Source organism: Zootoca vivipara, chromosome 10 (genome assembly GCF_965207765.1).
Source record: "Zootoca vivipara chromosome 10, rZooViv2.hap1.1, whole genome shotgun sequence".
NCBI classification, from domain to species: Eukaryota; Metazoa; Chordata; class Lepidosauria; order Squamata; family Lacertidae; genus Zootoca; species Zootoca vivipara.
The window spans coordinates 43,016,072-43,039,705 of NC_142593.1; the positions used below are offsets into that span (position 1 = coordinate 43,016,072).

The following is a 23,634-nucleotide window of genomic DNA, read 5'->3' on the forward strand; positions in this document are numbered from 1 at the left end:
TGCCGAGGGCGGGAGGAGCAGGTGGGGAGAGGCAAGATGGCAGCGGCGAAGGGACAGGATCTGGCCCCCGCTCTCCCAGAAGGACCTGCCGGCCACCTGCTCCCAAGACCCTCTGTGCGCTTGCGCCGGAAGGATGCCACCGCGCACCCCAAGGCATCCTGGGAGTAAAAATTTTACTATAACGTGTGTTGTTTTGACATCCAACAGATGGCACTGTTTTTCAAAAAAGCATGTTTTTACCTGTCTCAGGTGTGACATCTATATAATCTAATTATATGCAAACACTCCCGTATTCGAATGCAACGTTGTGTCAAAATTTCAAAGCAATCAGTCAAGAACTTTAGGAGATTTTTTGATTTTGTACAAATGGACATTTACATTTTTATTTATATAGATTGTTTCATTTGATGTTTTAATGTGCTGTAAAACAACTTTGAGATGTTTTATTTAAAAAAAATAAAGCAGCATACAGTATAAATGAAATGAAATAAGAGTAGGAACAAGAACAGTAGGCTTCCTCCTCTGTGCTGTTTCTGTGCTGCCACTGAAGACCTGAGTAGGGATGAGGAAGAGGGCAAAACTAGAATTAGTTGGTCCTGCCTGTCCACATCTGGGGGTGTCACTGCCTTTTGCCTTACATGTCCAGATGGGCACCCATAAACTTGGGCATTTCTGAACTTCAGGTTGGTTGAAGCAGATTTTTTTTTTGTATGTATGGAACATGAACTCAGAGGAGATGTGTTTAGTGGTTATATAATGGGGGGAGGACATTCTGGCTACTGCTTAAGGAAGGGATGCAGAACCTATGCAGTTGTTGCTGTTGTGATCCAACGCCCATCAGCCCTAGTCAGGAATGATGGGAGTTGTAATCCACCAATTTCTGGATGGCAATAACTTCTCCGTCGCTTCTATAGAAACTGGGATGACGTGGAATCCTGCTCTTTCTGGAGAACATTGCTTTGTAAACATGGGGAGCTACTAGCCAGTTCCCTTGGCCAGGGCTGGTCCAAGATGTTTTGGTACCTAAGACCAACCGCAAAATGCCCACCACCACCACCAAGGAAGAAGGAGTGAGTGAAGATCAGCATCAGAAACAAGAGGAGGATAAATATTTACATTGGGAGCAAGCGGGGAGTGAAAATCTACATTGGGAACAAAGGGGGGAATCAAATCAACCTTACCTGATGGTTGAAGTGGGAATCAAAGGCCATCACGGGGAGAAAATGGGCCCACAATGAATCATGCCAGACTGGTGCAGAGCCTAGGAGACCCCAGAGGGGAGCCTCCGCCATTTCCTTCCTAGGAGTGGGAGGAGGTCAACAGTGCCACTTATTCGCCTGAGAGGCTGCTGCTGTGGGCACAACATGGGGGTAGAGCTGCCTCTGCTTCCATCAATCAGCCTTTCCAGTCATGTCAGAGGGTCCTCCTTCCTAGTCAACATGCAGCTGAACACCCCTGAGTTCCACCCAGCGTCACTGTTTATCTGAGAGACTATGGATTGTTTCACAGGCAATGATCTACGGCCATTTGGTTGGCATCTTGCATGCTAGGACTTTCTGCTCATAGTGAGGCAATTGCTTGCAGGTACCAGCTTGCAAAAGCATTGTGGCTTGCAAAAAGAGGAAGCATTTGGCTCTGCACACACAAACGAAGTCTAGTCTGCTATGTGGTGGTAGTGCACATGATCAGCTTTGTAAAGAGGCATTTGATGTTGCAGTTGTCAATTGATTTCCAAAAGCATGGCACGGCATAATAGTCAATACTATTGTGTAATCAGCAACTTCAGCAATTGATATATACATCACAAGTTTTTGCCTAATGTATGAATTGTGCTCAGTGTTTTTCTGAACGTACAGCATCGTCTTATCAATTTCTGAACAGTTTTACAAAACAGCATGCAGTCAGTATTGGGTGAATTGGTGCAAGCTTGTTTAAATATATATATGGGGGGGGGAGCCCAAAAGAGAATATAAACTATAGCCTTATAATGGAAAAATGATTTTTCCTGTTGTGGCAAATTACTTTTTCATCACTGCATGCACAATCAAGGTTTTTCTTTTGTGAAGGTAGTCAGGCAAAAAACATTGGGACTGCCTAATGTGTTTTGTCCAGTCCTTTAAAGTCCTGAACCCTTCAAAGATGGGAGTCTACAGCGTCATTCAATGAATGCCCTCCCTCCTAAAAAGAAGAAAACCATATGCATCAGCAGAGAAGGCATAGGGAGGAGCTGTAACCTGGTGTAGAGTAAATGCTTTGCAAACACAGGGTCCCAGGTTCAATCTCTAACATTTCCAGTTTATGGGATCACACTCTGGAGATCACTGGAAGTCAGAGAATGTAGTTCTGGGCTGGATGGAGGAATAGTTCAACAGCTCAAGTCAGTGCGTTATGTTTTTGTTGTTGTTTAGTCATTTAGTCGTGTCCGACTCTTCATGACCCCAGAGCACGCCAGGCACTCCTGTCTTCCACTGCCTCCCTCGGTTTGGTCCAACTCGTGTTGGTAGCTTCGAGAACACTGTCCAACCATCTCGTCCTCTGTCGTCCCCTTGTGCCCTCAATCTTTCCCAACATCAGGGTCTTTTCCCAGGAGTCTTCTCTTCTCATGAGGTGGCCAAAGTATTGGAGCCTCAGCTTCAGGATCTGTCATTCCAGTGAGCATTCGGGGCTGATTTCCTTCAGAATGGATAGGTTATGTTTTTACACTATTTTATTTACTCTGGTACCCAGGACCCAGGTGGCGCTGTGGTTAAACCACTGAGCCTAGGGCTTGCTGATCAGAAGGTCGGCGGTTCGAATCCCTGTGACTGGGTGAGCTCCTGTTGCTTGGTCCCAGCTCCTGCCAACCTAGCAGTTCGAAAGCACGTCAAGTGCAAGTAGATAAATAGGAACTGCTACAGTGGGAAGGTAAACGGCGTTTCCATGTGCTGCTCTGGTTTGCCAGAAGCGGCTTTGTCATGCTGGCCACATGACCTGGAAGCTATACGCCGGCTCCCTCGGCCAATAATGCGAGATGAGCGCGCAACCCCAGAGTCGGTCACGACTGGACCTAATGGTCAGGGGTCCCTTTACCTTTACCTTTATTTACTCTGGTACAGATACCTGAATACAAAACATCAGTTTAAATTCCAGCACATGTGAAAATGGTCCGTTTCCCCTTTCAAACATCCTACAATAGAATTCTACAAATGATAAATATGTGGAACTGAGCCGAATCATTACATCTGGCTGAAGTTCTCTAAACACCTATATTGCAAAATTTAATATCATAAGGGGACCTAAGCAATGATATGTGTTGGGTTCTGGCTTTAATCAAAAAATTAACATCTATCTGCTTCCCAGAAAAGTTTCCTATTTGTATCTACATACTGATGTTATTCTACACTGTGATTACAGTTGATCATCATAACATACAACCAAATGAAATATTTGATCCCAAAAGTGCAGTAAAAAAAAAAGATTAAATACCTTAAGGGGAAATGAATGTAATGTTTTAAAATCCTTGTTCTTTGTACTAGTGCAAAGTAATAAAATGCACAAGGCAATTCGCAGAAAAGGCAGCATGTTGGGGATTGAATTATGTGCATATGGTTTTTGGTATTAGTTATATGACTAGCAGGCAGGTTTTGAATTACTTGGAAGCTGTTAATCAGCTTTTCTGGCAGATCTGCCGAGGGAGCATTTAGAATAGTCCAGTCAAGGCGCAAGAAAGAAAGGCCCAAATTAGCTTTGAACCATTTCTAGGGACATGCAGTGCATCCCGCTGGTTAAATTTCTCATTTGGGGAGAAGCAGGCCAGTTATTCACTAATACGTGAACTGAGAATGCTCAGCTCCGCTTTCATCTGCATCTATATACTATATACTAATTCAGATCTTCCCAGCCTTGAGCTTATGCAGCTCAAACTGCAGCACCTGTGCAGGAAAGAAAGATACTGGCAGGCTCAGAGTAAACCTGAGGTATATATGTTAAGGCAGTGCCAGCTCCAGGTTTTGGAGGGACTTTGGGCAAAAAAGCTCTCAGTGGGCCTATCTCATCTTTGCGACTGCCACAGTGGAACGCTCTCCCTCGGGAGGTTGTGGACTCTCCTTCCTTGGAGGTTTTTAAGCAGAGGTTGGATGGCAATCTGTCATGGATGCTTTAGCTGAGATTCCTGCATTGAGCGGGGTTGGACTAGATGACACTTGGGGTCCCTTCCAACTCTACGATTCTTTGCTACTCATTCACTTAACTCAGGGATAAGGAAGCTTTTCCCCCTCAGGCTGAGGGCCACATTCCTTTCTGGAAAGCCTTCGTGTGTGAAGCTAAGGATGTAAATCTGACCTTTGTACAGTAGGCTAGTTTTGCCAACACTCAGGCATCCCTCTGTCCAGGCAAGCGAAAGGAATTACCACAAGGTAAAAGTAGGGCCAGTGAGAGGTATGGCCTGGGGAGAGGAGGGGGTAACCTGAAGGGCCCCATTTGGCCCCTGGCCACCCTCCACTTACCATTTCTTCCGCTCAACTTAGACAACACAACTGTCCAGAAGGAGAAGGCAAGGCAAGAGAAAGTGGATGTTGAATCTTCTCACTCTGCCCTTTGCATGTTTGGAAAGGGTAAAGTTGAGCAGCTGAGCCTGGGCACATCACCTCCCCCCCCCAAAAAAAAGAGAGAGGAAGATGAAATGCATCACCAAATTAGGAAGAAAATGATGCACAGATGCACACTATACATTTGCATATGCTAGGGGTCTTGGTAGACCACAAACTTGACATGAGTCAACAATGTGATGCAGCAGCTAAAAAAGCCTATGCAATTCTGGGCTGCATCAACAGGAGTATAGCATCTAGATCAAGGGAAGTAATAGTACCACTGTATTCTGCTCTGGTCAGACCTCACCTGGAGTACTGTGTCCAGTTCTGGGCACCACAGTTCAAGAAGGATACTGACAAGCTGGAACGTGTCCAGAAGACGGCAGCCAAAATGGTCAAAGGCCTGGAAACGATGCCTTATGAGGAGCGGCTTAGGGAGCTGGGTATGTTTAGCCTGGAGAAGAGAAGGTTAAGGGGTGATATGATAGCCATGTTCAAATATATAAAAGGATGAAAGGTTGTTTTCTGCTGCTCCAGAGAAGCAGACCCGGAGCAATGGATTCAAACTACAAGAAAGAACATTCTACCTAAACATTAGGAAGAACTTCCTGACAGTAAGAGCTGTTCGACAGTGGAATTTGCTGCCAAGGAGTGGGGTGGAGTCTCCTTCTTTGGAGGTCTTTAAGCAGAGGCTTGACAGGCATATGTCAAGAATGCTTTGATGGTGTTTCCTGCTTGGCAGGGGGTTGGACTGCATGGCCCTTGTGGTCTCTTCCAACTCTGTGATTCTATGGTTCTATGAATATGTCTCTCTGTGTGTTTATATATATGCACATACAGATATGCAAATTTAGAAACAATAATTTAAGCAGAAACGCAACACATCTCCCCATTCTAGGGAAGAACTGTGCCCAGGTGTACTTGCTCAGTCTACTGTCCTGGATTCAACTTTTAAATTGCACTTGAATCGGCCACCCCTTCAAATAGAGAACTGACATCTAAGAGCCCTTCAAATACATGACTGTCCTCTGTAACATGGAAGGCATACACACCCACCCTAGGGACCACACAGAACAGTGGTCTGGTATGGTGTTGGTGTTGACCTTTAAAGCCCTAAACGGCCTCGGTCCGGTATACCTGAAGGAGCGTCTCCACCCCCATCGTTCTGCCCGGACACTGAGGTCCAGCTCCGAGGGCCTTCTGGCGGTTCCCTCACTACGAGAAGCCAAGTTACAGGGAACCAGGCAGAGGGCCTTCTCGGTAGTGGCACCCACCCTGTGGAATGCCCTCCCACTAGAGGTCAAAGAGAACAACAATTACCAGACCTTTAGAAGGCATCTCAAGGCAGCCCTGTTTAGGGAAGCTTTTAATGTTTGATGGATTTCTGAATTTTAATGTTTGATGGATCTCTGTATTTTAGAATTTCTGTTTTGTTGGAAGCCGCCCAGAGTGGCTGGGGGAACCCGGCCAGATGGGCGGGGTATAAATAATAAATTATTATTATTATTATTATTATTATTATGAGCTAAAAAGCAGTAGCTGTCACCGCCATTGCTGTGGTGTCCTGGGATGAGGAGAAGCAAGGCAGGAGTGTGGGTTGCACCATGGAAACATGCCACACTGACACACCGCTGCTTTGACGTCTCAGTCTGCCACACCAACCGCAGTGCGGGGAGGTCACTTTCCTATGTTCCTCTCTGCTCAGCTCATTTAGTAAAAATTTACCCCTCTCCCTGCGATGAATTAATGTGAAGCACGTCTAATACTTTTTAGAATTTTTGTTTTCCAGTTCCGATGGCCATTTGTTTTATGAAAACAACTTACTGACAATTTGATCTTTGTGCCTTTGTATAAAAGCTGTTGATTAAAACGGGTTATTTATAAGAACTTGGTGTTATTCTAGATTTAGCTGTTCATGTTCTGAAGGGGATAAAATGATGGAAGTATGAAATCCAATATTTCTGCTTTCCACATAATACGATTTTTTCTGATGAGAAAATAAAATATGCCCACCTGTCTCAAAAAGCTTTTATACGTGTTAATAGCGCCACTAGATGCAATTTTCTTCACAGTAAATAAGCAAATAAAATAATGAATCAATATCAATTGATTGATTGATTGATTGATTAATATCAGGCTTCAAGCTCATTTCTTTTTATAAAAGGAGAATACACTCGGGGCTCCTTCAGGAGAAAAGGCAGGATATAAATGAAAATGAAAATAACAATAAACCCTTTATCATTAGGTTGTTCTTTTATCTACTTTTCTCAGGTTTACAATTTCTTTCTTTCTTTCTTTCTTTCTTTCTTTCTTTCTTTCTTTCTTTCTTTCTTTCTTTCTTTCTTTGAGATGGGGCTCCTAGAATGGTACTCCGTGTTTAAAATATGACTGAAGGCTAGATTAAGGACATTAAACACAGTTGTATTATGAACCCCTTTCCTGATAATCTTTTATTTTATTGAATTATCCACCATGTCCCCAATATTTGATTCCAGGTTGGGTACCGGCAGTCATAAGATTCCCCAAGCACTTAAAATATACAAAAACATTCTTTAAGATTCATATTATAATATATTTACAATCTATTTAGTTACTACCGTGTTCTTCTAGAGGCAATATAATCTTGCATAATAACATTAAAGGTAAAGGGGCCCCTGCCCATCAGGTCCAGTCGTGTCCGACTCTGGGGTTGTGGCACTCATCTCGCTCTATAGGCCGAGGGAGCCAGCGTTTGTCCGCAGACAGCTTTCGGGTCATGTGACCAGCATGACTAAGCCGCTTCTGGCGAACCAGAGCAGCGCACGGAAATGCCATTTACCTTCCCGCTGTAGCGGTCCCTATTTAGCTACTTGCACTTTGATGTGCTTTCGAACTGCTAGGGAGCTCACCCCGTTGCAGGGATTCGAACCGCCGACCTTGTCTGTGGACAAACGCCAGCTCCCTTGGCCTATAGAGCGAGATGAGTGCTGCAACCCCAGAGTTGTCCGCAACTGGACCTAATGGTCAGGGGTACCTTTACCTTTTCCTTTACTGAAGATGCTAGGTGCACCTCTATGTGGAGAACTACGGTTTAGGGGCTGTCGGAGAGAAAGCTCCCTCTGGACCACCATTCTCCACACTTCTGGGGCTAGTGGAGTCCCCTCTGCCAAGTTTGTCATGCTACATTATAAACTGCTGTTGAATCTGAGAGGAAGTTAAAAAGCAACTGGTATCTGAAATTCAGAGGGGGGCGGGATACTCAAAAATTCCATGGAACCAACACAAGCCCTTTATGTGAGCTGAGCATTTCTTTAGATGGCATTTTGAAGACAAAACTGTTGGTTTAGATGTATGATTTATGATGCACTTTGAGACCTATTAAAATACGGCAAGATTTATGTTGCCCTCTAGTTACAATAAAATGAAAAGAGTAACTTTTCTGATCTTACTACAACAACAAATGGAATGTATTCTAACCTTGAATAATGATTTGTTTAACCTATGGCGACATCTGGAGAGTGCAGCTCACCTCATTTCTTACAGAAAATCAGAGCTATATAGGCCACAGAAATGATTAAAAATATGTAAGGGGGAGTAAGAGCTGACATGATCAGAATTTATCGAAACAATGAATGGCTTCAGAGAAAGTAAACAATGTTATTATTGTTTGTTCCCATCCTTAAGTAATCTTAGTTTTTGCTTGTTAATGGAAATGAGAGAATAGCCATATCTAAAGAGTTATGGCCAGTAGCATTTTCTTTAGATAAGCGCATACAGCAAGGTTGGAAAATTTGAGGCCGTTCCGACGTCATTGGACTACAACTCCCATCTTTCCTGGCCATTGGCTGTGCTTACTGAGCCTGATGGGAGTTGAATTCCAGCAACATCCAGAGGGCTACATGTTCCTCATCCCTGACATTGACAAAGAAAGTGCTCTCTTTTTGTACTGAGGAAAGATGGATAAGTGTGAAATGGTACAAAAAATAATTGGATTCATTCTCAGCCAAATACATTAGATTCCTGAAATTATTGCCAGCCAAACCTTTGAATGCAGTTAAAAGGTTTACAGGCTATTTTCTGTATCGCTCCAAATGTTGACTCATGTGGAACTCTCTGTAACAAGGGGCATTCCTCTGTTGCTCATTTGGCACTCAGCATATCCTTCATTGTCACAGTGAGTAATGTTCAGGGTAATTTATCATGAACCATGTTCCTTAATATTCCTGCAGCCCTTGTAAAAGGTTGGGAGACTTGTCCCTGTAGACTTGTTTAGATTCTGGCTTCAGCCGATAAGATTTTTTTGGAGCGACTTCTTGTTTTGCAACTCATGTTTAAACCATCCCTGGAATGTATCCATTTTCAGGACATCTGGGTAATTAATTCTTGCAGTGCTGGTCACTAAAGTCATTGGCATTGTTCATGCCAGAGAGCAAGCACAGGCTGTGGGAGAGGAAAGACTATCGCTCCACATCCCTGAACTCTTGCTACTGGTAGAAAGTTAATCTGGGCTGCATCTTTCCCTGCAGTGGGAAACAGAGAGGGAAAATAGCACCACTGAACTTGACCTGGCAATTGCCCATGTTATGTTTACACCCATTATTCCTTTATCTAGAATATAGCTCTGCCTGGTTTGTGGAACATAATAAGATGCCTTATTCTGAAACAAGCGTTTGGTGTATCTAATTCAGTGTTGTCCAGTCCATCCTTTTTTTTTAATCTGGTGCCCTCCATATTTATTTATTTTTTGACTGTCGGTCCATCATGGCCAATGATCAGGGATGACTGGAGTTGTAGTCCAAAACATCTTGAAGGTACCATGTTGAGGAAGACTGGCCTTCCTCTGATGGGCAGTGGCAACCCAAGGTTTCAGAATGGAGACTTTCTCAGTCCTATCTGGACATGCCATGGATTGGACCTTGGACATTTTGCACGCAAAACATGTTTTATTCTACTGAGCTACCCCAGCCTTCCCCAACCTGGTGCCCTCCAGACTATCCCAGGTTCAATTCCCAGCATCTCCAGGTGGGGGCACTCATTGAGATCAATTTAAAAATCCAGGAAGCAGAAACTAGGAATAAATCCCCAGTTTCCCCAGTGAAGAAATGTAGAAAGTGGACAGTCATATAGTTTTTTGTTTTTTGTTTGCACTGCCCCTTGTATCAGACAATTTGATCTAAGTTTATTAATCAGTTGGTTGCTAGTAGGGAGTGGCAGTCAGACCAATGTAAGGCAGCCTTCCTAATGTTTATTCAGGATGGGGATAAGATAGTTTCTGCAACAAACCATGAGGATTTGTGAATGTTATACAACAGTATTTTAATGTTAGATGCAGATTCTGTTAAGCTATTTTACTGTACTGAACTTTTCAAAATTTTGTCTATATGCAAGTATATGAGTATAAAGGCAAGTCCCCCCCCCAGGATAGGTATTGGTACCTGTGCTTTTTAACTTGTGCATAAATGACCTGGTGTTAGAGATGCTTAATGAAGTAGCTATGTTTGCTGATGACACCAAATTGTTGTGGGTGGTTGCAAAAAGGGGGGATTTCAAGGAACTCCAAAATGATATTTCAAATTTGGGCGAGTGAGCATTGGAATGGCAAACGCTAATCAATATAAGCGAGTATAAAGTGATATACATTGGGGCAAGGAGTTCTAACTTCAAGTATGCCCTAATGCAGGCATCCCCAAACTTCGGCCCTCCAGATGTTTTGGACTACAATTCCCATCATCCCTGACCCACTGGCCCTGTTAGCTAGGGATCATGGGAGTTGTAGGCCAAAACATCTGGAGGGCCGCAGTTTGGGGATGCCCACCCTAATGAGTTCCGAACAGGTGGTGACGGTCCAGGTATAAGACCTTGGGGTCATGGTGGATAGTTTAATAGAAGATACAACCCTGGGTGCAGCCTCTGTGAAAAAAGTTGAATTTCACATTAGGGATCATTAAGGAGGGGGTCAAAAGTAAAACAGCCAAAATCATAATACCTTTGCAGCCATGTTAAGAATACTTCGTACAATTCTGCTCAAAAAAGGACATTGTAGAGCTGCAAAATATGCAGAACAGGGCAACCAAAGTGTTCAAGGATCTCCCTATGATGGAGGGTTGCAATATTTAGGGTTTTCTGTGTAGAAAAAGGTGAGTAAAGGAGGCAGTGAAAGAGTATGGTACAGTATTGAAATGCATAGCATTGAAAAAGTGGGCAAGTCCGTCCCCCCTCATAATTCTAGAACTCAGGGTCATCCGGTGAAGCGGAGTGTGGGAAGAGTTGCTTCACCATAGTAAATGGCTTACTGTTATTTCCAGATGAGGCCAACATGTGGAACTCAACTGTACACATCACTATTAACTGCCTCTTTGAGTGTGGTATCCCTGTGGCCAAATGGAACACTTGTTTCTTAATGAATCTTGTACTTCTCTCTGTATCTGTACTAATCATGCTTAATATTCACCTTAAAGGTAAAGGTAAAGGGGCCCCTGACCATCAGGTCCAGTCGTGTCCAACTCTGGGGTTGCGGCGCTCATCTCGCTCTATAGGCCGAGGGAGCCGGCGTTTGTCCGCAGACAGCTTCCGGGTCCATAGCTGCCAAGTTTTCCCTTTTCTCGCAAGGAAGCCTATTCAGCATAAGGGAATTTCCCTTTAAAAAAGGGAGAACTTGGCAGCTATGTCCAGGTCATGTGGCCAGCATGACAAAGCTGCTTCTGGCGAACCAGAGCAGCACACGGAAATGCCATTTACTTTCCCACCAGAACGGTACCTATTTATCTACTTGCACTTTGATGTGCTTTCGAACTGCTAGGTTGGCAGGAACTGGGACCGAGCAACGGGAGCTCACCCCGTCACAGGGATTCGAAACGCCGACCTTCTGATCAGCAAGCCCTAGACTCTGTGGTTTAACCCACAGCGCCACATAGGTCCCAATATTCACCTTACCTCTGCAATAATAGTGGACTTGGTGAGTGTGTGTGTGTGTGTGCATGTGTCCGTTTGTTCGTTCACAGTCCATTTGGGGTTAGGAAGTCTTGCTGTGGAATAAATGAGGCCAGCACAATGAAACTGAATGCCATACTCACTGAATTTGAGTTTAGAAAAAAATAACACATTCAAAGGGACGCAAAACACTGATTGCCTTCAACTCATGTTTTCCAGATACACGTTTGATTAAAATTAGTATGCACTTCATTAAATCTCTCTGGTGTTTTCCCCTTCATCATTAGTTTAGCTGAATTCAAGCTTCCTACACTCATTAGCAGCTTTGCATAAACCATGTAACCAGATTTAAAAGTCTTGTATATGCCTACCCACTTTTTCTTTTGCAGAAAGATTAGTTTCCCACATAAATATACTGAAAATTAATCGTACATATAAGGATTCAGTTGAACAAACACTGCTGCCTTCCAGGTAAAATCAAATATTGCACTCAGCAGCTGTTTTACGTGCTCTTTGTTCTCAGACTCAGCTTCTATTTCACGCATAGCAAAGAGTTACAAACTATATAGGGCAATAGGGCTAGACTTGACTCTGCTGACGTCAATGAGAGAAGTCCATTTGTCTTCAACAGACGTCAAATCGGGCCAACAGTTTGCTATTGATCTTTTGCTGAGAACACAAGTGTCAACAATAGTTGCTTAGTTGACATGCCTCCTATCTAGAGCACAAGATGAGTCTGCTGAAATGGCTTAAGAGGATTCTTTGTTAACTTCTATAGCTTCTAGTGCATGGGTGGCAACGTGCTGTGACTGATTGTAGCACACCTTGAAGAAGAGGCATGCCTGGATGGTCTCTCCTGTGCTCTTTGGTTGCCTGCTTCTTCCTCGACAGAAGCAAAATCATCTGCATAAAGTGCATAGGAAGTGTTAATTGACTTACTTGCATGGACAACAATAAAAAGACTTGCCTGGGCCCCATGGAGACGGTGGGTCCGTGCAAGATCACAGCATCTCAAATTGAACTGTCAAATTAAAACTTGTCTGTCCAACTCATAGATCAGTAATTGTGGAGTGGCTAAATTCACTGTTATTGATATGTCCATTAGTAGCCTGGTAATCTCCATTCTAATCTCATGCAATCATTATGAGCCATGTAGTGGCTCACTGTGGAACATGAGAAGGACTAAAGTTCAAGGGTAATGATCATGCTTTGATTCAAAGTCAGTCTTCTGCTCCGAGCATTTCAGGAAAGCCTGAGGTCTTGAAGATGTTTTGCAAGCTGCAGTAGTAGAATGCAATGGTCTGGGTAATCGGTGATCTGACTTTTCAGATGTTGCTCCAACATGCGTAGGCACTACTGAAAACTTCAGATGGGGACAACAGCATGTATAAACATGGTCCCTCTCTGCACATTGTTCATATGTTCAGCAGCAAAATTGTGCTAGTATTTATTGGGGGGGGCGAGGGGGTTAAAGTGCAGATATTAAAGACAATTAAAATGCACACATGTTTTATTCCATGTATCTAGTTAGTTTCCACATCAGAGTGCAAGAGTGCACTTAGCTGCTCTCAAAAAGAGCTGAACAAATTTTGTACGGAATTATCGGGAGCCACAAAAAATTGACTTTGCTCATCATTACTCATATTCAGAAAGGACCTATTGAAATTTGGGGACTTGGGTAAGTTAAGTACATTGATTTCAGTGGGTCTGCTCTGAGTATGAATAACCATACAGTGTCATTAAGGAACATGACTAATGCAAGGAGATATGTCTTTCAAATGAAGCCAAAAGATCAGGATGAGCTTTGCAATGTTTAAAGAATGTTAGGCACAAAGTGGCTTCCTTTGAATACCTATGAATAAAAATGGGATTATTAATCAAGTGTGAATGAAACTGATAATAGTGCAATGAACCTCTTTGACTTCAGAGGCCAATCCCTTCTCATAACCATCAGCATCACTGCTGATCTGTTCTCAGCTTTTGCAGAAGTTGTTTTCAGCAAGGTGATATAAAGGAGTTACAATATACAGTAAGTAAGTTTATAAGAAAGGTCTAGTTTGCATGAGGAACACAATGTAAGGGGTTCAGCTTTAGAGTACCCCCCTCCCCAAGATTTTGCCTATCATAAGATTGATGTATTTGACAACTGTAATGAATGGTAATGAGTTATGCAGGAGCCAAGCTGTTGTTGTCGTTTTTAAAAAACTATATTGCTTTTTACAAATGTGAGTTATATCTTGCAATTTGAAAAATTAATTAGCCAATTTAATTACAGTGGAACCTCGGTTTATGAACACCTCGGTTTATGAATTTTCGGTTTATGAACACCGTGGACCCATCTGGAACGGATTAATTCATTTTCCATTACTTTCAATAGGAAAGTTCGCTTCAGTTTATGAATGCTTCAGTTTATGAACAGACTTCCGGAACCAATTACACCCATGCTTCAGTTTATGAACGCTTCAGTTTAAGTACTCCGCGGACCCGTCTGGAACGGATTAATCCACTTTCCATTACTTTCAATGGGAAAGTTCGCTTCAGTTTATGAACGCTTCAGTTTAAGTACTCTGCGGACCGTCTGGAACGGATTAATCCACTTTCCATTACTTTCAATGGAAAAGTTCGCTTCAGTTTATGAACGCTTCAGTTTATGAACAGACTTCCGGGACCAATTGTGTTCATAAACCGAGGTACCACTGTAAATATATTAGAGTACCTCAGTGTAGCTTGCAGTGTGTGTGTGTGTGTGTGTGTGTGTGTGTGTGTTTAGTAGGATTTATCTTAACATTGCCTTAGGTAACCTGTGGTCCCCCCCCTCCTTTTCTTTTTTCTCTCTCTGCAAATGTTCAGTGTAATGCTGAACTGAGCAACAGAATTATCTATCACCGGGATGTTTTTCTGGCAATCAGCTCCTGCTCAAGGATTAAAAAAACAAAACCCATTCTAAACTGTCATTGATGAAACAATTGCTTGATACTGATCACCATTGCATTGAGTGTTTATAGTTTCAATAAGTTAGGGCAGTGATGGCTATGTTATATAGAACTGTATATTGAGCAGTTTGTTGACCGTTTTGGAAAATTAGAAACTGGTGAGTTTCATTAATGGAAAATGGTCCCTTAAAACTATGTCCTGGGAATTATTTATTTATTTAAAGCATTTTCATAACAGCTAACAACCAAGATTTGTTCCAGCGTGATTTGAACAACCTATATATAAGTGGCCTGGTTTTGTTTTATTTTTAAAAAAGGTGCTCACCACCTGCAGGGTCTGACTTAAAGTTAAATAGGATTTGGAAAGTGTTTCTGAAATGCCAGCCACTTATATTTAAGTGCCTAGAAATGGACCAGACCAGACATTTAGGCTTCTAGGTTTAATAGTTTGGGCCATGAATGTCTTCTTGACGGGTCCCTTCAATGAGAAAAGATTTAGCCTCCATCCTCACTTCAAATATTAGAAAAATGTCATCACACATCCTTGGCTCAGATGTTATTTATTTACATGAGTTCTACCTGTTTCAGTCCTACCTGTTCACCTCTTTCTGACTGCTGCCCTATTTGAGGCTTTTAATAGGGGGAAGTGGCTGTGTGGAATGGGGTTAGCCATAGGACCAAGAACTACACATGGGCTGAAGTGGGTTTAAAATGACCAAAACTTTAATGGACACCACTCACAGTGTTTGGCATGGCATAGGGCCAGGGATTCAGGCATTAAGGAACCAGGCTGATGCCACCCCACCCCCACCGCCAGTTTGCATTCTAGGATAATGTTGGGGCAGGGTAGGAATGTCAGGCTTACCAGGCAGGGCTTTGGGTTCGGTGGCTCAACCACCAGTACACTTGCCTCTTCCACCCAGTAGGATTGCTCTGTTAGTAAGTTTTGTCATCCGCAAAATAGCTATATTACTTACTAGTCAAGTGAAGCTGTTGCTGGGCTGAACAAGATGAAGGCAGTGTGTGTGCATCTCTATTTTTTCTTCAGAAGGTAGGGTGTGGATACATTCAAGCTGCTTTCTCTTGAGCACTGAACACTGCGCTTTGGATAGAAATTTGAGGCAACCGCAATCGTACAACCAATAAATAATATTTGCATGTTGTCAAGCCCCTACCTAGCTATTGGCTTGGGGGGGACCTACACTGCGGTAGCATTACAGAAGCTTGACAGGAAACCCCAGCAACAATAGTATCAAATTCACAGGACAAACAATAACATTTGTAAAAAAAAATACTTTGAAATCATCAGTGATACATTTGATAACAGCAGAATGTTTTGCAGTTTTTGTTAAACAAAATGTGTTATAGAATTTAGTGCTTCTACTGCTTATTCTTCTGTGTTTAGGATCATGCCTCTGGTAACCATGTAGCAACTCAGCAAATTCTGACCGCACGGCACCCATATGAAGTTTGTGTCATTCCCAAATCGGAAATGGAGGACTGTGTGAATGGAGCATGCTGACATTTGCACCTGTGCATCCAGTTAATACTGGGAGAGATGGAAGTTTCCATTCAACCATACTTTTGTTACAGCAGGGAACTTGTGGTCTTCCAGATGTTGTTTCACCCCCCAGCCCGTATGGCTAATGGTCAGGGATGCTGGGGCTTGTAGTCTAACAACATCTGGAGGGTCGCAGCTTCCCCATCACTCCTTTAGTGCATACACAAAATACTTTCCAGGCCAATTTGTCTACCAAAGAAACTTCAAGTATTGTTAAAAAAGAAAAAATCTGAATGGTGGACATCATCAAGGCCTCTTGAGCTGCCTGGCTCTAGAGGATTTTCTTTATTTTCTTTTGATTAAATATGCTGCTAGACCCCGCTTCATCTGCCAAGATATCAGGGCAGCATGCAAAGCTAAAGGAAAATCGAAACAGATTCAGAGTGATCACTTCCCTTGACAAAGAGAGAACTCATCAAGTTGCACGGTTTGGGTCTCATTGTCATACAATTTCTAATTTTCTCTACAGATTTTCCACATGACATATGATCTTGCAAGCGCAGTAGTGAGAATCTTCAACCTGATTGGAATGATGCTCCTCCTCTGCCACTGGGACGGTTGTCTTCAGTTTTTGGTACCATTGCTCCAGGATTTCCCGCACGATTGCTGGGTGTCCCTAAATGGTATGGTTGTAAGTATTGTTCATTTTTCATTGTGTTTTTTCAAACGTCCTTTTAAGAGCTGTAATGAAGGAGACATATATTCAGAGCCTGTTATTTTTCAACAGTATGTTTGAGTTTGTTAGTAAGGTTTTGAAGGTTGTTCTTTAGCTGGTGTTGTTGTTGATAATGATGATGATGATGATGGGACCAGACATCAGCAATAGACAATCAAGTGGCAAGTGCAGTGAAATGTTGTGATGTGTCCCTGGGCACCCGTGCTGGGAATTTCCGTGTGTTTCCTCTGAGCCAAGAGGGAAGCAGGGGAATCTGCCAGACCTGTCAGTCAACCCACCATTTCTCTTTGTCCTGCCTCCTTTTCCTTACCTGCCACACCGGTTCTGACTCCCTCTTCCTGCTGAGCCTGCCATTCCACCCCTTTTCTTCTCCCTCCTTCTCTTTTCTCTGCTGCTTGTTCCGATTTCTGCCTTTCCCACCCACAATGCAACTGGAACAATGTTATGGCGCAATGCAGAGAGATTCTGACAATGCATTGTGGAAGAACATTGCTGTCCAGCTGTCTGCCGACTGCTGCTATTCCAGGGCACTTCAGTGGCTGCTGTTCCTAGGCAGGAAAAGTACTGTAAAAAAAGAAAGAGAGAGGGAGATAGAGAGATAACCTATTTAGAATAGAAGCAGCTGCCCTGGCCTCTCATAGCAACCAGGGATGCGGAATCTCAAGCTCAACTGTAGTTCTCCAGTCCATTCTGTCCATCCCTGCGGACTTTCTTTGGGCCATAACTCTCACTGACCTAACTATGCCCTCCTTGAGTGCTTTTGCCTGGCTGGGATGAGTCCTTGGAATCTGATAATGTCTCTATGCACCTAATACCTAGGTGGAGGGAGGATGGGTGTAGAGACTTCAGTTGTTGTGGCTGAAACGTACCTTACTGTGCACTATAAGCTGTAAGAGTCACATCTTTTGCTCTGCTCATGTCTGCTTCTGTCCCCACTCAATGCTGTTGCCCACGAGACAATGCAACTCTGTTTTGAACCATCACCTGCCTCCCATTAAAATGGAGATCTTTTGTCAGAAAGCTCCCCATCGTCACCACCAAAAACATAAAGGTGAAATGCTCTGGCATGTCTCTAAGAATCTGAAGCACCTGAGGATCTGATGAAAATGACATATAGTTCCCAGGAAATTGATGAAGAGAGATGCATGGGTGCTGGTTTGCAAGAGGCCAGCTGAGAATGACAGAGAAGCCCATAGGCTTGAGGAAACAATGGGTAGTGGAGAGATGCAATTGTAAAACTGACATAGCTGAAAGTAACCAGGAATGTCATAACCAGGCATTGGCGAGACCTGTCAGGAATAGGCATGGACCAATGGTACCAAGTAGTATGGGAAACAGCCTTACTAGAAAAACTAACCAACAAGCTGAAATTGGCACGGAGACAAATAGAAGAGGATGCCTTCACCCCTGTATGGTTCCCCTTTATCACACACAGAGCCCAACAAGATAATGACAAACATTTACCGCCAGCATACAAATCAGTATGGCTAACCTGACCCAAAACACCCACCCACCCCACTCACACATGAAAACAAAGACCATCATAGTCAATCACAAATGAACAACTACACCCTTGGCCAACCCAAATCTCTCTCACCACCAAAAGAACACAAGCGAATAAAGGAGTACCAACACAAACAAAGCTGACATCAAGCCCTACATATATTAAGCAAGACAGAAACATCGTCACCTACTCTCACCCCCATCCACCCATCCCATCCCCTATCTACCTCGTTTTCCTTCTTTCTTCTTAGTGTTTTAACAAATGAAACTGATTTGCAAAAATTATACATGAGAGACACTGCACACACCTTTGTAATTCAAGAAATCTTTAATAAGAAATATTTTTTTAAAAAACACCTGACTTATAGCACCTAAAGCAAAAAAAAAAAGAAGAAGAAGAAGAGAAAGAGAAGCTCTGCAGAAGGAGGTGGCTCAGGTATTTGGCTAACTGTGTTCTCACCCAAGGTAATTGATGGCTTGCCTGTAGGAACTGCTGACCACTGTGCCACATGGTGAGTCATGCAGCTGCAAGCTTTCAGGAAAGAGACTTCTGGGTTTGGTTTTGTTCCACCCACCCAGGCTGGCCAGTGAGGTTGGTTGTAGCAGCAGGGCAATTAATCAAGGACGGGCAGAGGTGAAGGGAGCCAGGGAAAGAAAGGAAGTTTGCAGCTGTGAGTGCAAATATATTGTCTGGATGTCAGGTTCATCAGCAGATGGCCTCAGGTCTACCCATTGAGAACCAATAGAGAGGTAGACCTGGAAGCTTCTCAGAGACGAGGCCCACCCAGTCATCAGATCTTCCAGAAATGGGAGATGGGTTCTCAGATGTTAGTTATGCATGTTTATGTATTTATTTGGAGTGTTCACCCACCCATCACAGCTCAGAAAATGTCCTGTTGGCACCCTTGTCAGATGCCCATATACAGGTACCTGTGTTATTTGTTTCGAGTGTTCTATGCAAGACACTAACAAAAGTTTTTACACAGCTTTTGAAAAACTTGGCTTCTCCCCCCCCCCAAAAAAAGGAAAAGGAAACACTGAGTGGTATATTGTTGTTGTTGTTTAGTCGTTTAGTCGTGTCTGACTCTTCGTGACCCCATGGACCAGAGCACGCCAGGCACTCCCGTCTTCCACTGCCTCCCGCAGTTTGGTCAAACTCATGTTCGTAGCTTCGAGAACACTGTCCAACCATCTCATCCTCTGTCATCCCCTTCTCCTTGTGCCCTCAATCTTTCCCAACATCAGGGTCTTTTCCAGGGAGTCTTCTCTTCTCATGAGGTGGCCAAAGTATTGGAGCCTCAGCTTCACGATCTGTCCTTCCAGTGAGCACTCAGGGCTGATTTCCTTCAGAATGGATAGGTTTGATCTTCTTGCAGTCCATGGGACTCTCAAGAGTCTCCTCCAGCACCATAATTCAAAAGCATCAATTCTTCAGCGATCAGCCTTCTTTATGGCCCAGCTCTCACTTCCATACATCATTACTTTTCTCCCAAGAAGCAGGCATCTTTTAATTTCGTGACTGCTGTCACCATCTGCAGTGATCAAGGAGCCCAGGAAAGTAAAATCTCTCACTGCCTCCATTTCACATCTGAATTTTTTTTCCGTATGTACTTCTGACACTTCGACATTTCTGAGAGATGACACCAAATAATGAAAGGCATGCATGTAAGGGGAAGATCCTTGAAGAATTCTAAGACTGGCTGTTCTCCAAGTAGAATGTCTAATAATCAGTTATGCTTATGTGCCCAGATTAAATGTGGAGTGATTCATGTTTTGGCAGAATGAGCCCTATTTTAAAAATGGGTTAAAAGAAAGTTCAGCATTTTTAAATAAGAAGTAATCTGGAAATGTTGTTTTCCATGGGCAGAGCAATGAACTCCTTGAACCTGTTATCTTTTGTCTGTAAGTGATGATCAGTGATGGATGATCAGTTCAGGAAAAGTGAAATTTCCATAACTCACCTGCCTCTGCAATATGCTACCAATGGACAACATGCCTTCTTAGCCTGGCATATGTGCTATGAACCATCAACATTTACGACCCTATCAGTTACATCTGATTGATGTTACTGTTCATGCCCTTCTTACACAAAGTAATTATTATTTTATACTTCTGCAAAAATAAAAATCATTTGCTTCCAAAATGTGCTAAATTGTTAATTTCTCTTTCATTGGGGCGTTCCCCACAATTATTATTTTTTGGACAACTGAAGATAATGTGAATGATCATCCTGATTCTGCCAATTGGTGCTTGTATTGCTATGAAAGTCTTGCATAGGAGAATGGGAGGCACATCTTGGGGTTTATTTTCAAGTAGATGAAAGAGAGTTGGGGAGAGGACCTATAAGCTTGCTGGGGGGAATTCTGTACTTGTTTCTTTGTAATGGTGTGAGAAAAGAAGGGATGCGGGTGGCGCTGTGGGTTAAACCACTGAGCCTAGGGCTTGCTGATCAGAAGGTCGGCAGTTCGAATCCCTTCGGCAGGAAGGTAAACAGTGTTTCCGTGCGCTACTCTGCTTCGCCAGAAGCGGCTTTGTCATGCTGGCCACATGACCTGGAAGCTGTATGCCGCCGGCTCCCTTGGCCAATAACACGAGATGAGCGCTGCAACTCCAGAGTCAACCGTGACTGGACCTAATGGTCAGGGGTCCCTTTACCTTTACCTTTAAGAAAAGAAGAAGAAAACAGTGGGATCGATTGTGAGACCAGATGCTTCTTTGCTCCCTGCCCCACTGCTGCTGCTGCTGCTGCTAGAATCATAGAATTGTAGAGTTGGAAGGGACCCCAAGGGTCATCTAGTCCAACCCCTGCAATGCAGGAATCTCAGCTAAAGCGTCCATGACAGATGGCCATTCAACCTCTGCTTAAAAACCTCCAAGGAAGGAGAGTCCACAACTTCCTGAAGGAGACCGTTCCACTGTCCCAACCATAGCTGCCAAGTTCTCCCTTTTTTAAAGGGAAATTCCCTTATGCTGAATAGGCTTCTTCGTGAGAAAAGGGAAAACTTGGCAGCTATGGTCCCAACAGCTCTCACTTTCAGAAAGGTTTTTCTTGATGTTTAGTCAGAATCTCCTTTCTTGTAACTTGAAGCCATCAGTTCAAGTCCTACCCCCCCAGAGCAGGGGAAAACAAGCTTGGTCCCTCTTCCATGTGACAGCCCTTGTGATTAGCCCATTTTATTTTAAGAATCTCCTTCCATGTGAGTCTTAAGGTGATGTACATAAAAACAGACAAAAATAGCTTTTAAGATAGTACAGAAAATGACAGCTAAGTCTCAAAACCATACAGAGTAAACACCTAAGGCAGAAACCATTGCAGCATGGTTTTTTGTATTTGTTTTTAAAAAATACATTAATTTATGACTCTCCTTCCACATGAGTATTAAGGTGTTTTACATAAAAACAAGTAAAAACTGCTTTATAAGCAAGCAACACAATAATGACAACTGAAGAGAAGTGTTTATGCTATATATATTGTTTTTAAACGTAACAGACTCCCCGCCCCCATCTAGAAAAGCTTTTGGAAACAAAAAGGCGTTCAATTGTTTCCAGAAACTACAAACAGTGGGTCCTTATAGTATCTCAACAGAGATGCTGTTCCACAGAACAGAGGCAGTTCCCACACTGGAAGTCCTCCTGTGAGCTACTGAGGAGTGGGCTTCTGACATAGAACGGCTTCGACCCAGTATGCCTGAAGGTCTCCACCCCCATCGCTGAGCCCAGACACTAAGGTCCTCCTCCTTCTAGTGGTTCCCTCACCGTGAGAAGTAAAGTTACATGGAACCAGGCAGAAGGCCTTCTCGGTAGTGGCACCCACCCTGTGGAACGCCCTCCCTTCAGGTGTCAAGGAGATAAAGAACTACACAACTTTTAGAAGACATCTGAATATGTATGTTGTACGTTGCCCAGAGTGGCTGGGGAAACCCAGCCAGGTGAACGGGGTATAAATAATAAAAATTAATTAATTAAAAGACTTTAAGAAGCAAATATCCTGTAGAACACAGTGGCCAACCAGTCATGTAAAGAGTAAGGTAGTCTCTCAAGTAACTTGATCCCAAGCTTGGATATTAGTACCAAAACCTTGAACTTGGCCCAGTAGCAGATCGGCAGGTACCACTGACAAGATGTTACATGCTTGCTGAGTTGCCACTTTTGACGCTAGCTACATCCTCCAGACCAACCTTACTGATAACCCCACATAGCATGTGTTGCAGTAATACAGCCTTGAGGTTACCAAGGGGCATGCACACTTGTTGATCAGTTCCGTTGGTACATTGTGACGTTTAAAAACAGAGCTGCGCAAAATGTCTGCTTGAAATTTTTTATCCTATTTGTGGGGAAAGAGACAGGCCCATTTTACCTTATTTGTCAAGGAGGAGAGGAGATTATCTGAAAGTTTCTGGTTAGGAGTGGTAGTAACGTAGTTAGGAGTTAGGAGTAACGAAGTTAGGAGTGGTAGTAACGTAGCCTCTTTATTCGTTTCAAAGTTGTAAGTACATGTGGCAGCCTAACCACCATTTTGTGTCCTCCACAATGCCTAGGACCAGCAGAATTGTTGTTTCCATGCACAAAAATGATGGGGAATATGTGGATAAAATTCTGTAAAGGGAGCTACTTTTTGTGGGGGGGGGGTTGATATATATATATATATATATATATATATATATATATATATATGTATGTATATATATGTATATATATATATATAAAACACCCTCGGGTGTTTTCTCTGGGGAAATGTCTCATGAGACTTTTTTCCCTTCACATTACATTTCCAACAGACTCTAGAGCTGAGCCCAACTAAATTATAGATTGGATATTTAATTGCATAATCAGCCCTCCTGATGATGGTGATCATTATAGCAACTACTACTACAACAACAACATATAAGGCACCTTTGTTCACAGACCTTTGTGAGTGGAATACATTACATTGTTAAATTGTATTGACCTGCATGTAACCCTCAGGGTGAAGGGCAGGCCATAAATGTCTATAAATCAATAACAGCTAAAAACTAGTTATATTATTAGTTTACCCAAATTGCCCCAAGCCATCTCATCCCTACACACACACACACACACACACACACACACACACAGTATATTTAAAAATAAGTGTTATAAGTAAAAATAGATAGATTTCTGCACCTGCATGTTTTCATCTGCTAGTTGTTGTTTTCTCCCTCTCTCTCTCTCTCTTTTGGAATATTGTTCCTGATGTCTCACTGTGACAATGCCAGTCTCACAACAGCCAAGTGACTGTAGACATCCAGAAACATCTTTAATGATAAATGGCATGTTTGCTGACGCTTCACAAGTGCAGCTTTCCTGACAAAATAGTGACATATCTTCAAAAATGTAATTACTCTAATAAAAAGTAGGTCACCGAGTTGCTGACTGGCACGTCTTGGCAATCTTTGTGCAGCTGCTTTTGTGGCTTCCGCTCCACATAGATTGGAAACTAAAAAGTGCATATTTCCTGCTGAA

At 43.0% G+C, this 23,634-nt stretch overlaps 1 protein-coding gene across 1 annotated transcript in view; it reads left to right on the forward strand.

Moving 5' to 3' along the window:
- The window catches only part of HCN1 (hyperpolarization activated cyclic nucleotide gated potassium channel 1), a 175,036-nt gene that overhangs the window by 87,087 nt on the left and 64,315 nt on the right, over positions 1 to 23,634 (forward strand). The window contains exon 3 of the mRNA XM_035100970.3: positions 16,441 to 16,602. Coding sequence (XP_034956861.2) covers positions 16,441 to 16,602 — 162 coding nt within the window. The remainder of the gene's footprint in view (positions 1 to 16,440; positions 16,603 to 23,634) is intronic.